This window comes from Drosophila obscura, unplaced genomic scaffold, assembly GCF_018151105.1.
Source record: "Drosophila obscura isolate BZ-5 IFL unplaced genomic scaffold, ASM1815110v1 contig_200, whole genome shotgun sequence".
In the NCBI taxonomy this organism is placed as follows: Eukaryota; Metazoa; Arthropoda; class Insecta; order Diptera; family Drosophilidae; genus Drosophila; species Drosophila obscura.
In genome coordinates, this window is record NW_024542791.1 from 5,252,928 (window position 1) to 5,264,768 (window position 11,841).

Below are 11,841 nucleotides of genomic sequence, written 5' to 3' on the forward strand. Positions count from 1 at the left end.
CGTGTACCTTTGTACTTCCCCCACGACTCCATCCTTGATCAACGTGACCAGCCTTCGTGCTAGTCACCAACTGAAATGTTTCCCAATCACACAAGTATTATGTGTATTTTTTCGTTTTTGGCAATGTGAACTTAGCACCGAACAGCTAAAGGTGTAATTAATTTGGTGCTGGTGTTAATCTGTTGGGCCAACACCATTCAGGGCTTTGGCACATGGCCCCTACCCAAGGCAGGTGACTGCCAAACTTTAAAAGAGTAATATATTAATAGGGCTAATTAAAATATGCAAAGGGGCATGGCTGGGAGCGCCCCGTAGAGAGGGAGCAGCTGGAATTGGAGCTGCCGTGTGTCTGTGTGTGAGACTGTCTGCAGCCGCTCCTTTTGTACGTTCAAACTTCAAATCCGCTTTCAAAATTAGTTCGCTATTAAATGCCACTAAATGGCAAACAAAAGTGCCACCCAAACAACTTGGCTGAAACATCTTCATGGTCAATTAGCAGACAACAGAAATATAACAAAAATAAAAGTAACAAAACGCGTAGAAATACCTATACGAAAAGCGAGCGTCAAAAGAGTCACCCGTCACCCCGTCGCTGGTTGTAAGGTTAAACATTAGAGCTGTCCAAGAGTCACGGGTTCAAAATCCGTCAAATGTCAAGTTGATGATGACAATTAAACAGGATTTTCAACTTGAACTTGCCCCCCAAGATGCGTCTTGTGACAAAAAATGCGAACCAAATCAATCCCAAATGATTTCAGCGGGGTAGCGGCTCAGGGGGGATTCACTCGCACACAGACACATAATAAATTACATAATCAAGAAATTAATTTGCATATTTATGAGCGAAAATAAAAAAGGCAACACATATAAAACTCTACAACTTTTTAAGAACAAAACCCGAATAACTCTCAGATCCGGCTGGCACTGCCAAGCACCCAAGGGGGGGCCCCATCAAAGCGGGGGCGTTTACGAGACCCAATGTGTGCGACCATCCTTTCCCCAAAAAAAGAAACAGCCAGTTCATTCACATGGCAATTAAACAAATCCGCAATTTTTTGGAATATTTTCGGAAAGAAACAACAAATCAGCGGAGACGCGATCGAATCGAACCGCTTTCAGCGCGTGCGCAAAGGCCGAGCGCGGAAGCCAATAGCCGAAAAAAAGAAGCCAAATCATCAGTGTTTTTTGTTTTAATGGCATTTCGAAAGGCTTTTCAAGATCAAGGCCTAGCAGAAACACTCTATACAAAAAAAAAACACACAAATTTGATATATGAGGCAGGCAGGGAGATGGATGAGCAGAAGGTGCGCCAAGTGTTTGCATAAATCAATTTGGAAATACGTCTATAACAAAATGTTGGGATATACTCGTACTCGGGCTCGAATCGAGTGCCAGGCACTACAACGATCCACTACTTAATGGATATATCTGTGTTGAGCTATAAAAAACGATCAAACTACAGTTTGAGACAAAAGCTTGCTTTAAATAAAAAGTAAATAAATAAGAAAAAACGCTAACAAAAAAAAAAAAGAACGTCTCGGGGTATAAATATTTATAGACAAGAGTTGTCGCCATCGTCTGAAAGATGTTCTGGCCAACTCATCTCGTAGAGATTTTGTTGCTTTAAGCCATAAAGCTTGACGAAGCTGCTGCTGCTGCTGCTGCCGAAGCCGAAGCTGAGGCCGAAAGCCGAACTCTGACTCGCCGTCACCATCGCAGCTTTTCAAAGCTGCACGAAGTCGCACCTGGTAGGGGGATCTCGACTATAAAACACTTTGCTGCTGCCAATTGACTTTTGTTTTCGTTTGCGTCTGGTCTCGTCTGGTTGTCTCCCTTTGAAAGAGTGGACAATACAGCGGTGTGAAGTGTTACCCGAAAAGCAAGCAAAGGTAAGCGCCAGACCCGCGTCCAAGGATATACAGTGTCTCTATATACTATACATATAACATACATGCATATTGTATGTGTGTGTGAACAATCGAAGGACTACCAGACAAGTGTGTGATAAAATATATAACCGAAACAATTGAAGTGCTGTGAGCTGTTCAAGGATATGCAAACTTGATAAACCCATCCCGAGACAAACATACAACAAAAAAAAACCCAATTCAGAACTTGAAAGACCAGAATAAATGAGAACTAATTTGCTTTGACGGGAGAATCTTCAGAAAACGAGTTCGTTGCTTCAGTCATTTGTTCAAATGCTAATATTTCTGTGCCAAGAACAAGAAACGTGTGATCTGCATCATTTCAAGAAAGAAGTTTGCTTCCTAAGTCTTTTATTTGAAATGGAAAATTAGCCCGAAGATTCCAAAGAATTTCATAGTTATATTTTTCTGGTCAAACTTTAAGCAGTTCCCACTAAAAATGATGCATTCCATTGAAAAGTTTGCGCAAGCTGCAGATGAAAATTTTCATAACCCATAACCTCTTGACGAAAAAGGGCTGAAAAAGAGAAACACACGATTACACGGACAGGCTTTAAAGGGCACTGACTGACGGGTCTGTTTGTGGAGCCCAATAGCCATAGCAATCCATATAATTAAATGCATCATCAGCCTGGTCGACTGATTTATTAACATGCATGAAACGAGGAATGGGAAACGGGGAAACGATGGAGTGGCAAGGCGCTGATGGACAAATTACAAAACGCAACAAATGAACAAACAAAATGACGATAAACCGAAAAAAAAGAAACAATAATACTCGTAGATATTGAAATGCATATTTCCACATTCGTTTGTTTGACCGATGGATGGACAGAGAGGCGCGTTTCATTTTTAAACTCTTCAGTTCGGATTTCCGAAAATGTCGCTGTCAAAAATGAAATAGATAATAGGCAGGCCATGCTTTGAAATCCACTTTTCATTATGCATGAAATTGATTTCTTTGAATTTCCAAATCAGCCACTGGCCACCGTTGATAAGCGGAGTCATTAATGATTTATAGTTGCCAAATCAACGGACAACAGGCGGTCAAATAAACGCGATAAATAGCATTAGCATCAGTTGGAGTAGGAAGGAAGAAATAGCGTCGAGTTTAATTGAAATGCTAAAAGCGTGGAAGGTTCTAGCCCAGCCGGACCTGCAGACACGCAACGTCGGAAAGCAGGCGATAAAAAGTCAATAAAACCAGTTAAGGTCAGCCCCAAAGCTTGTGTAATCAACATGTTTGCTGTGGCTGCTGCTGCCGCTAAAGCTGATGCAGATGCTAAATGAATTTGTATACCCTACTTGGTACGAGCTATTAATATTTTGACGAGATGTTTGTCAGGCAGAGAATGAAACACTTTCCGATGTCCCTTGGCTAAATCTTTTGCATAGATCAAATTTCTTTGATCAAAGAACAAGTCTTGCAAGTCAAACAGTGGCTCTACAAGGGTATCTCATGCTTCGGTAAACTCATTTATGTTACTTATGAATAATCTGATGTGCTGACGATGCTGCCGCTGTGGCTGGCCGCTTGATGCTCGATGCTGATCACGTTGCCACTGCGCCACAATAAAAATAATAAAGTCTCAAGTGTCGTCGCCACCGTCAGCCAACGCCAGCAGCCAGCAGCCATCGGCGCTTGGTAGTCAGTGTGGCAGTGTGTCAGTGGCCGCTCTCAAGTGCCCCCGGGGGCAACCGGTTGCGCATCCTTGACATAAAAACCGATCTCACACGCCAGCTTACATCTTTGATTTGCCATCGAGTTGAAAATTTATACAAAATTGCGTATACGCACGCATTGGTGAAGCGGACAAAAGGGCGCGGTGCGGAATGGCATCTTTATCGCTCAATAATCGTGTACAAATTTATGTTAATGACAACGTGTCAACAATTAACATATCCGTAGCTGTAGCCCGTATCTCCATCTTTAACTGTACGAAAAACTTGCCAAATCCGACAAATGAATGGCTTGTCTTGCCATATTTCACTTTGACTTATTTACAAACGTTTTAATCACGCTTTTTCAACCTATTCTTCTTTTTGGTATTTGCAGATGAAAGTCACTTTGGCGTTAGCGACTTTCTGCGTGGTGGCGGCCTGCGGCAATGCGGCCAGAACCACCACAACAACGACAGCGACCAAGCCGGGTCGCTTCCTCTCACTGCCCGTGCCCGCCAAGTGCGCCAGCCGTAAGTATCCCAAAATAGATTCAAAGTTTAGATATAAATGGGACTCAAAAATGCATTGGGCGAAAAGTAAAAGTGCGGGGAACGTGTTGAGAATGTTAAGCACATGGCAGTTGTCTCATCGTTTTCCAAGTTTGCACTTGAAATCGTTGGGCAATGCGACGTGTGGGTGTAGCCACAGCACCACAGCAGTGGTGCGGGGGCTGGCCTGAAGGTCGCTGACGTGTTTTGTTACCATTTGGTTTAATAGTTTTTACACACTTTCTTTGCCTGCCATTTTTTGTTAAATAAATAAATTCCACAAAGCTTGTTTCGGTGTGAGCTCTGACGTGAGCTCTAGTTCAACGGGAGCGGGTCCGTCCTACACGCAGAACCAGTTGCGGGCTATTTCTTCATCAATTGCATATATTTTCGAAAGAGAACTTGTTATATTTTATTACTCCATTTGGCACCATAAAAACTATCAAGAACTGAAAAAACTAGATCCTTGCATAGTTGGAAACACTCTTACTTCCAGTGCAAGAGCTGCCGCTGGCTGTCTCTCACGTACCCGTACCCTGCACGTAATTGGTGCTGCCAGTCATCGCTTGAGATTGCAAAAATTGCATCAGGGTTCAGGCAAAACGCTTAAACAATAGCATCATCATCACTGCATATCCGGTACACTAATGAACACTTTGCAGTTATTGCTAATTAGACAAACCCTAATACACGCTCATTCACACAGCAAAATATATACATACATACATTCATACGTGTACGAGTATGTGAGCATATACAGGTCGAGCAGTTAAACATGCAACTTAATTTTGGGGCGTCACAAAGTTGCATTTCCAGTTTTGTTGTTCAAGCTGTTGCTCCGACGCTGCTGCGATTTAGATCTTTCATCTTTTTTTTTTTTTAGAAATTTCCAGTTATGCAGGCGCAAGTTTTTTAGGTCTCAAATAGTTAAATCAACTGATTAACTATTCAAAACTTAATTGCCTTTTGTAGACGAACAACAATAGCACTCTCCCAGGCATGCATTCGCTTCATCATTAACATTCGAAAACGGTCTTTTTCTGGTTTTTCTAAATCATATTCGACAAGGGGCAATCGTATTTCTAGGCGCTTGGTTTGTCTGAGCCATATTCGAGTGAGACGAGGGGGTTTTCTGTGGAAATTAACAGCTCATTTACAGATGCCAATCGCAAAAAACTACTACCTGATTATTATGCAAGTTTTTTTTTCCAAGTTAGGAAAATATGAGTACTTATACTACAGCCAAAGAAAGTGAGGCATTGAGCATTGAATGTTGTGTACTTTTTGTTTATTGCCTTGACCTGGGTGCCACACGACACCACAAAAGAGCCTGGAAATGTGTGATGGGGAAATTGGAAGCGGCAGCTTAAATAAATAATAATGTGCAAACAATGGCAAATAAGGCCATTATGCGGAGACTTAAGCTGATTTGACGTGAAGTCAGAGGCTGGAAATTGCAAAAGTGACGGCTGCAACGGCGCCGCTGTAAAAGCGGCTTAAAGAGCGCGGCTAATGACGCGTGCCAGCAGCAGTGGAAACAGGCAACGGGCTAGAGGAAGGGGGGCTTGGGGCGTGGCATATCGCACATATGTACATATAGCTAATCAAATGGAAGCTGGCGAAGAGGTGCAGTAGCCAAACGGAGGCAGCGAAGTGAAACAAGTTCGAGAAAGAGCAGCAGAAGCAGGAGGAACTGACGACTGGTGGCACAATGGCCTCACAGATGTGCCACCAGATGAACCACCACCACGACTGGGTTGTAGGAAGCGCGGGGGCCTCGCCTCCCATTGTTGTTCCCCGTAGACAAACAAAGGCACACAAAACCTTTTGCGAGGCACAAAACAGAGGCAGACAGTTAGCTCCAGCTCTCGGTGTGGCAGCAGCAGCAGCAGTAGCAGCGCAAAAAAAGAAGCATGCTGCATAAATTGCGAAGATTGCGTAACCCCTCGAGGCTTCGAGTGGGGAAGTTGTGTAAGCCCCATGGCGTTTTTGCCTTTTCGCCAATGGATGGGGCAGTGGAGGTACAGGTACAAGTCCATTGCATTGGGATTCGCATTGAAAAATTGAAATTGAAATTGAACTCGGGGACAATGATAACCGGTATTGTGCCACACCCAGGCTAATCACACTCTCTATCTTTTGTTGCAGGCCCCAAGGAGTTCTCCTACCGCGGCAAAAACATGTTCCTAACCACCCACGTGCCCGCTTTGGCCAACAAGAAGGTCGACTGGCTGGATGGCCGTAACCTGTGCCGCGAATACTGCATGGACCTGGTGGCTTTGGAGACCCAAGAGAAAAACAATCTGATCTTCCGTGTGATTCAGCAGAACGATGTGCCCTATATCTGGACAGCGGGCCGCATTTGTGACTTTGCTGGCTGCGAGAACCGTCCCGATCTGGAGCCCAAGAGCGTCTATGGATGGTTCTGGTCCGCAACTCGCGAGAAGATTCAGGCCACCAACCGCATTCCTCAGGGATGGGGCTACAATCCCTGGTCGCAGACCGGTCACAAGAAGCGTCCACAGCCCGACAATGCCGAGTACGACATCAACCAGACCAAGGAGCAGTGTCTGTCCGTGCTGAACAACGTGTACAATGATGGCATCGCATGGCACGATGTTGCCTGCTACCACGAGAAGCCCGTCATCTGTGAGGACAACGAGGAGCTGCTGCGCTATGTGGCTGCCACAAATCCTGGCATTCGTCTATAAGAAGGTCGTGTTGTTTGCCTAATTTTAAAGCTACTTATTATAATATTCCTTAAACGAGTTTTTGTATAATTTTTGTTTGTATGTGTACGACGAAAACGGAAGAAAGCAAGACAAATAGACTTTAGAATTTATAATTTCCGATCTTACCACCTACATGCATACCACATATGTATATGTGCTCCTTCCCTCACCACCCCCTCCCCACCAGCACTCACTCGTATTCCCTTCCCGACAACTATACTATATTTCACCATCTCGTTCCGATACTGCCAATTTTGCACGTTAAACTCCAATTGAGACGAAATATTTATACTGGAACTTTGCTCTGACTTTCATCTATACAACAAATTGAAAATCTCTTTAGTATTCTTGTTTGAGACACTCATATTTCCTCCTGCACCCCACAAAGAGATTGAATAAAATTTTGTAAAGATCCCATAAAACAAATTTAAATGAATACTTTAGTTTTTATTTTCGAAGTCTTTTATGGGCCTGAGGGGATCTGGAGCGACTGTGCTCACTGCGGCAACTCCATTCTTGGTGGGACTTTCCGCCATATGCTCTGGGACTGGGACTAGGACTACTATCACGACTAGATCTGGAGGAGTGGCAGTCATTATATGATTTGTAGGAGCTGCGATCTCCTCTTGAAGAGTATTCGCGTTTAGATCTGGATGAACTGCAATCTGGCCTACGATCACTGCCATTTCTTGATCGGGAATGATGCTCAGTGTGGCGGGGACTCTTGAGATCGTGATCTCTTCTTGACTTTTGAATGTGATTGCTCAAAGCCTTGGAGTTCTCCAGTTCCAGTTCCGGACTCTCCGACCAGCGCCAGTTCCTGCCGCGATCATCGTCACCATCATTCCAGCTGCTCCAGTGGAATGTAGAATCAGTAATTATGAAATGGCGTACTGTAGATATCCTTACCTTGGAGTCTTGGGCAGGGGAGACTTTCCCGAATTGCGAGCACTTCTTGGTGTGGTCGTGTACTCCAAATCCTTGTTGAACAAATTGTTTGGATTGCGAAACAAATGCAGATAGCCGCAGCTATTACCTTTGGGACATTTGCGTGTTAAGGACAAACCTTTAAGAATCAATAGATTTGCATAAAAATGGTATAATAAATAAGATAAGCGTGATTGGTAATGGTTTGGTTTGTTTTGTTTTGTCAAAGGATACGGCTCTTGGCATGCAGGTCACGTACCGCAGACTGCGCCACGCCAGTGGTAAAGATTGGAGAACTCCACGTTGAGGCGCCTGGAGGCATAGTAGCGACCTTGCAGATTGATAAAGGCACGCAAGGCACATCTGGAAAAGGAACGAGAAATGAATTAAGCAACACTTTTATGGATGAAAGGGCAAGACAAACTTTTCATTCGCGTATTCAACAAAGACATGACCACTGAGATGTTCCAGCGTATTCCTCACAGCACGAAAATTGACAATTTTGCCGAACTTCTCCAGCTCTGTGACCGCGTCGCTGAAGAACTCATCGTAGTCGCTGCGCAGATCGTGCTCCGTCTGCTCCAAGCCTTCATCGCCGCTGGCGTACTCTTTGTGCACTTTCTTGTTCTGCAGCAGCGAATGGTTGAAGAAGTGGCGGATCAAGAGGATCCTTCCCAACATGGGACGTCTGTGGTTGAAGGTGCAGCTTTGGCCGTAACGGCAAGAGTTTGTGCGAGTGAAGAATTCGCAGGGTCGCTCTTCGGGGTGCGTATCTACCATACGCAACAGATGGTCCGGTGGCTTTGCCTGCTTGGCGTTGTGCAAGTATTCGTCCATACTTTTCATCATTGATTCGAATTCGCTGGCAGCCTTTTCGGCAAACTTCTGCCGTTCCTGACGCCGCTTTTTCTGCTCCTCTTCTCGTTTAGCCAGCGCCTTTGCCTCTTCATCCCGCAAACGTTCCATTTCCGCCTCCTCCTGCTGCCGTTTGGCCGCATCCAAACGAAATTGGCGTTGGGCGAGGGCTTCACGTCGTAGCCAGGCTTCCTCCTCTTCCTGCTGTTGGCGCTCCGCAGCCAAACGCTGGAAATCCTCAAGCGCCGCCTGCTTTGTAAGCCATTGCTGGTAGGCGCAGTCTTCCAGCTTTCTTGCTTCTGCTTCTTGCTCCTGCCTGTCACGCTCTTTGGCATGCTTCTGGCGTCTCCGTTGCCTTTGTTTCTTCTTAATCAGCTGGCGTCGAGCTCTGGAATGCATTGCAAATGCGTTTTTTAATGCGTATTAATGCATATTAATGAATAATTTACCTTTTTCCCGGCATTTTTTGCGAGCGAACAAAACAAAACAATACTTACAGTGTGACCAAGAATACTGAGCGCTTAACCCACTCAAGCCCTGTATAAACACTTAACATGCTGCCAATGTACTAACAGCGTGCTGCCAACGAAATAACATGTTGTCAACCACTTAACATAAGATAAAATGCTGCCAATTTATTATAAACATGTTACCCATAAAATAACATGTTGCCAATTTATTAAAAGCATGTTGTCCATAAATTGCCAAGTTTGAGATTTATAGCAGTATACCAGTTATATGATTATAGTGGCGCCACGGTTGCAAAAACATGTTGTAAATTTATTAAAAACATGTTGCCCATAATATAACATGCTGCCAATTTAATAAAAAATGTAGCCAGCCCTTAACATGCTGCCAACAACTAAACAAGTATTTTTTATTTTCATGGTATATATATTCTTATATATATATATATATATATATATATATTCTTGATCAGCATCAATAGCCGAGTCACACTGCTACAAGTGTATTTTAAAATTTCGCCCCGCCCCCTTCCGCCTCCACAAAGGACGAAAATCAGTGGCAGCCACAATTTTAAAGATACGATAAAACTAAAAATTGTAGAAATTGACCATATCTACCAGATTGCCGAATCTGAATTAGATCGGATCATAATTATAGCCATAATGGAAATTAATTTTCAGTGCTTTCCCCCCTCGCCCTACTCACCCTAAAGATGTAGAATCTAAATGGTACATAAAAATAAGTTTACAAAAATTTCATTTTTTGTATTTTAAAATATTTTGAAATGCTTTTATAAACACTTTATATTAATAAAAAAAAGGTGTAGGTCAAAATTAAAAAATTTGCTTTAAAAAACTTTTGTGGCTATGGACCCTGACTCTGATAGATGGAGTTTGGCTTGGGCGTCAGGAGCTCTGCAACGCCCACAGTCCGGGCCATGAACCGCACAGGGGCCGGCTGCATTACTGCGGCTCCATGCCGCTCCAGGACTTTGAACACCAAGTTCACTATCACCCGAACACACAGCTCCAGATTGGTGCTGTTCAGGCGCTCCAGGGTGGTGAAAGGTTCCGCCGAGAAGGCAAAGCGCCGTTCTACCAAGCGCCGGATGCTATCGACCTCGGTCTGGATCCGTCCGTCCTCCAAGTCCTGCAGCACCGGCGGATAGGCAATGGCTTGCCAGTGCTCGGCATCGAATTTCAGGCAGTAAATCTGATCCAGCACCGTGTCGGTAATTCCATGATTTTTGGCCAAGTTGGCCCGCAGGTGAACGATGTCCCAAAGGATAGGGAAATCATGGGTGGCTCTTATCCTTCCCCTCAAATTGACAGGACAGCCATCGGAAATTATCGCCATCAAGCTGGTCGTCAGTCCAGCTCTCCGGATCGAGTGCATGACGTGCTCCAGGCCCGCGTCTATGACCTTGCGGCCGCAGATATCCCTGTTTACGCAGACCTGCCATTATTATACATATATACTAAATTTAATATATTCATATATATATGGTATATCACATCACTTAACTTACCACTGTCATGTACAAGAAATAAAGGAAATTGCTTCCGTCCAGATTGAAGGCCGCTATCGCCAGCACCTTCCACTTGTGAAAGTTCAGATAGGCGGGCCTAGGCAACCAGGGAATATGGAACACGTCAAAAATGATTGCAAACGGCCCAGCAGATGAGAAATGTGCCAAATTTGAGATCTGTTCGATCGCACCAACATTCAAGAGGTGTGAATAATGTACTTGCGTGATCGACAAGTCGGCCCCGTTAATCACTGCCTCCGATTGTGGTACGTGGCCTTGGAATAAGTTGTAGATCGACATTGCACTATGATGACTATATTTTACTTTGTATTAGCATTGCTGATATTATTTTATTTTTGATACGTACCGCTATTACGATATTTTTGTTGTTGTTAATGTAAAATGTGTTTTTCCAAGCTGCATTTGAAACCCATTAATAATGAATGATAGAAATATCGATACCATCGGTGGTTCCATCGATATTTTCTTGTCGAAACCACATTCACTTTAGTTTTCGGCTTTTTTATATATATCACTAAAGCCTAGTACTCAGACGCGCTAAATTTTCCGGCGACCGAAAATGCTATATATTCCGCTCGGTGCCCAGTGTAACCAAAGTGGTCAATCTGCATGCTCTACGGCTATACTGTTTTGTCTTTGTTTACAAACAGAAATTTGTTTGAACTTGAAATGTTGTTTTAAAGTAAGCCGAAATGTCTTATTTTTGGGCGCTATGGAGCTGGAGGACGATAATGTACACTGCAATATTGGATAAATCCGATCCTGCAGGACAGATATGCAATCAACATGGCTTTTATCTCCTTTTAAATAATTAAAATGAGTACCGGATATAGAATTAATAAAAAATAATATCCATATAATCTGTGTTCATTCTACTGCCTTAATTACATTTTATTTGTCTTCATTATTGCACTTTTGTAGCTGTCTTGCACTTGTTTTAATGTGGGTGTGGGTGCCTTTTGGACGACGAAATGTAGAATATTTCTATGTTCCGCTCGAGATGGGAAAATACCATCGGTTGCTTTTCTAGTATGTATTAAATGGCCTTTTTTCAGAACAGAGTACCGGTCTGCGAAACGCTTGCTTCGAAATTGTTGGTCGACCGAAAAACAGGAATGATTTTATATCGGTTTCATACGAATATCATCCCTGATTTCGGTCGAGGAAAATTT

At 43.6% G+C, this 11,841-nt stretch overlaps 2 protein-coding genes across 3 annotated transcripts; one reads left to right on the plus strand and one right to left on the minus strand.

The window, feature by feature from the left end:
• Positions 1 to 1,783: 1,783 nt before the first annotated feature.
• Positions 1,784 to 7,296, plus strand: LOC111075266. The gene is made up of 3 exons (XM_022368431.2): positions 1,784 to 1,889; positions 3,985 to 4,120; positions 6,287 to 7,296. The coding sequence occupies exons 2-3, from the start codon at positions 3,985 to 3,987 to the stop codon at positions 6,847 to 6,849; spliced, it is 699 nt and encodes a 232-aa protein (XP_022224123.1). The 5' UTR covers positions 1,784 to 1,889; the 3' UTR covers positions 6,850 to 7,296.
• A 13-nt stretch (positions 7,297 to 7,309) lies between these two features.
• Positions 7,310 to 9,193, minus strand: LOC111075265 (U2 small nuclear ribonucleoprotein auxiliary factor 35 kDa subunit-related protein 2). Of its 2 annotated transcripts, XM_022368429.2 has the most exons (5): positions 9,102 to 9,193; positions 8,222 to 9,040; positions 8,057 to 8,160; positions 7,780 to 7,936; positions 7,310 to 7,720 (listed from the first exon to the last, which is right to left on the minus strand). In XM_022368429.2, exons 1-5 carry the CDS (start codon positions 9,113 to 9,115, stop codon positions 7,318 to 7,320), a joined length of 1,497 nt encoding a protein of 498 aa, XP_022224121.2. In that variant the 5' UTR covers positions 9,116 to 9,193; the 3' UTR covers positions 7,310 to 7,317. The 2 variants fall into 2 exon arrangements, with proteins under 2 accessions (XP_022224121.2, XP_022224122.2); XM_022368430.2 differs by lacking the exon at positions 7,310 to 7,720 and having other exon boundaries at positions 7,814 to 7,906; positions 8,032 to 8,160.
• Positions 9,194 to 11,841: the final 2,648 nt, after the last annotated feature.

Bases quoted from the DNA above. Each gene is read 5' to 3' on its own strand.
- LOC111075266 (XM_022368431.2), top strand. From the start codon at position 3,985: ATGAAAGTCACTTTGGCGTTAGCGACTTTCTGCGTGGTGGCGGCCTGC. The intron at 4,121-6,286 runs GTAAGTATCCCA...CTTTTGTTGCAG, and splicing joins GCCCGCCAAGTGCGCCAGCC to GCCCCAAGGAGTTCTCCTAC.
- LOC111075265 (XM_022368429.2), bottom strand. The intron at 7,937-8,056 runs GTACGTGACCTG...TGATTCTTAAAG, and splicing joins CTGGCGTGGCGCAGTCTGCG to GTTTGTCCTTAACACGCAAA. The intron at 7,721-7,779 runs GTAAGGATATCT...CCACTGGAGCAG, and splicing joins CCCCTGCCCAAGACTCCAAG to CTGGAATGATGGTGACGATG.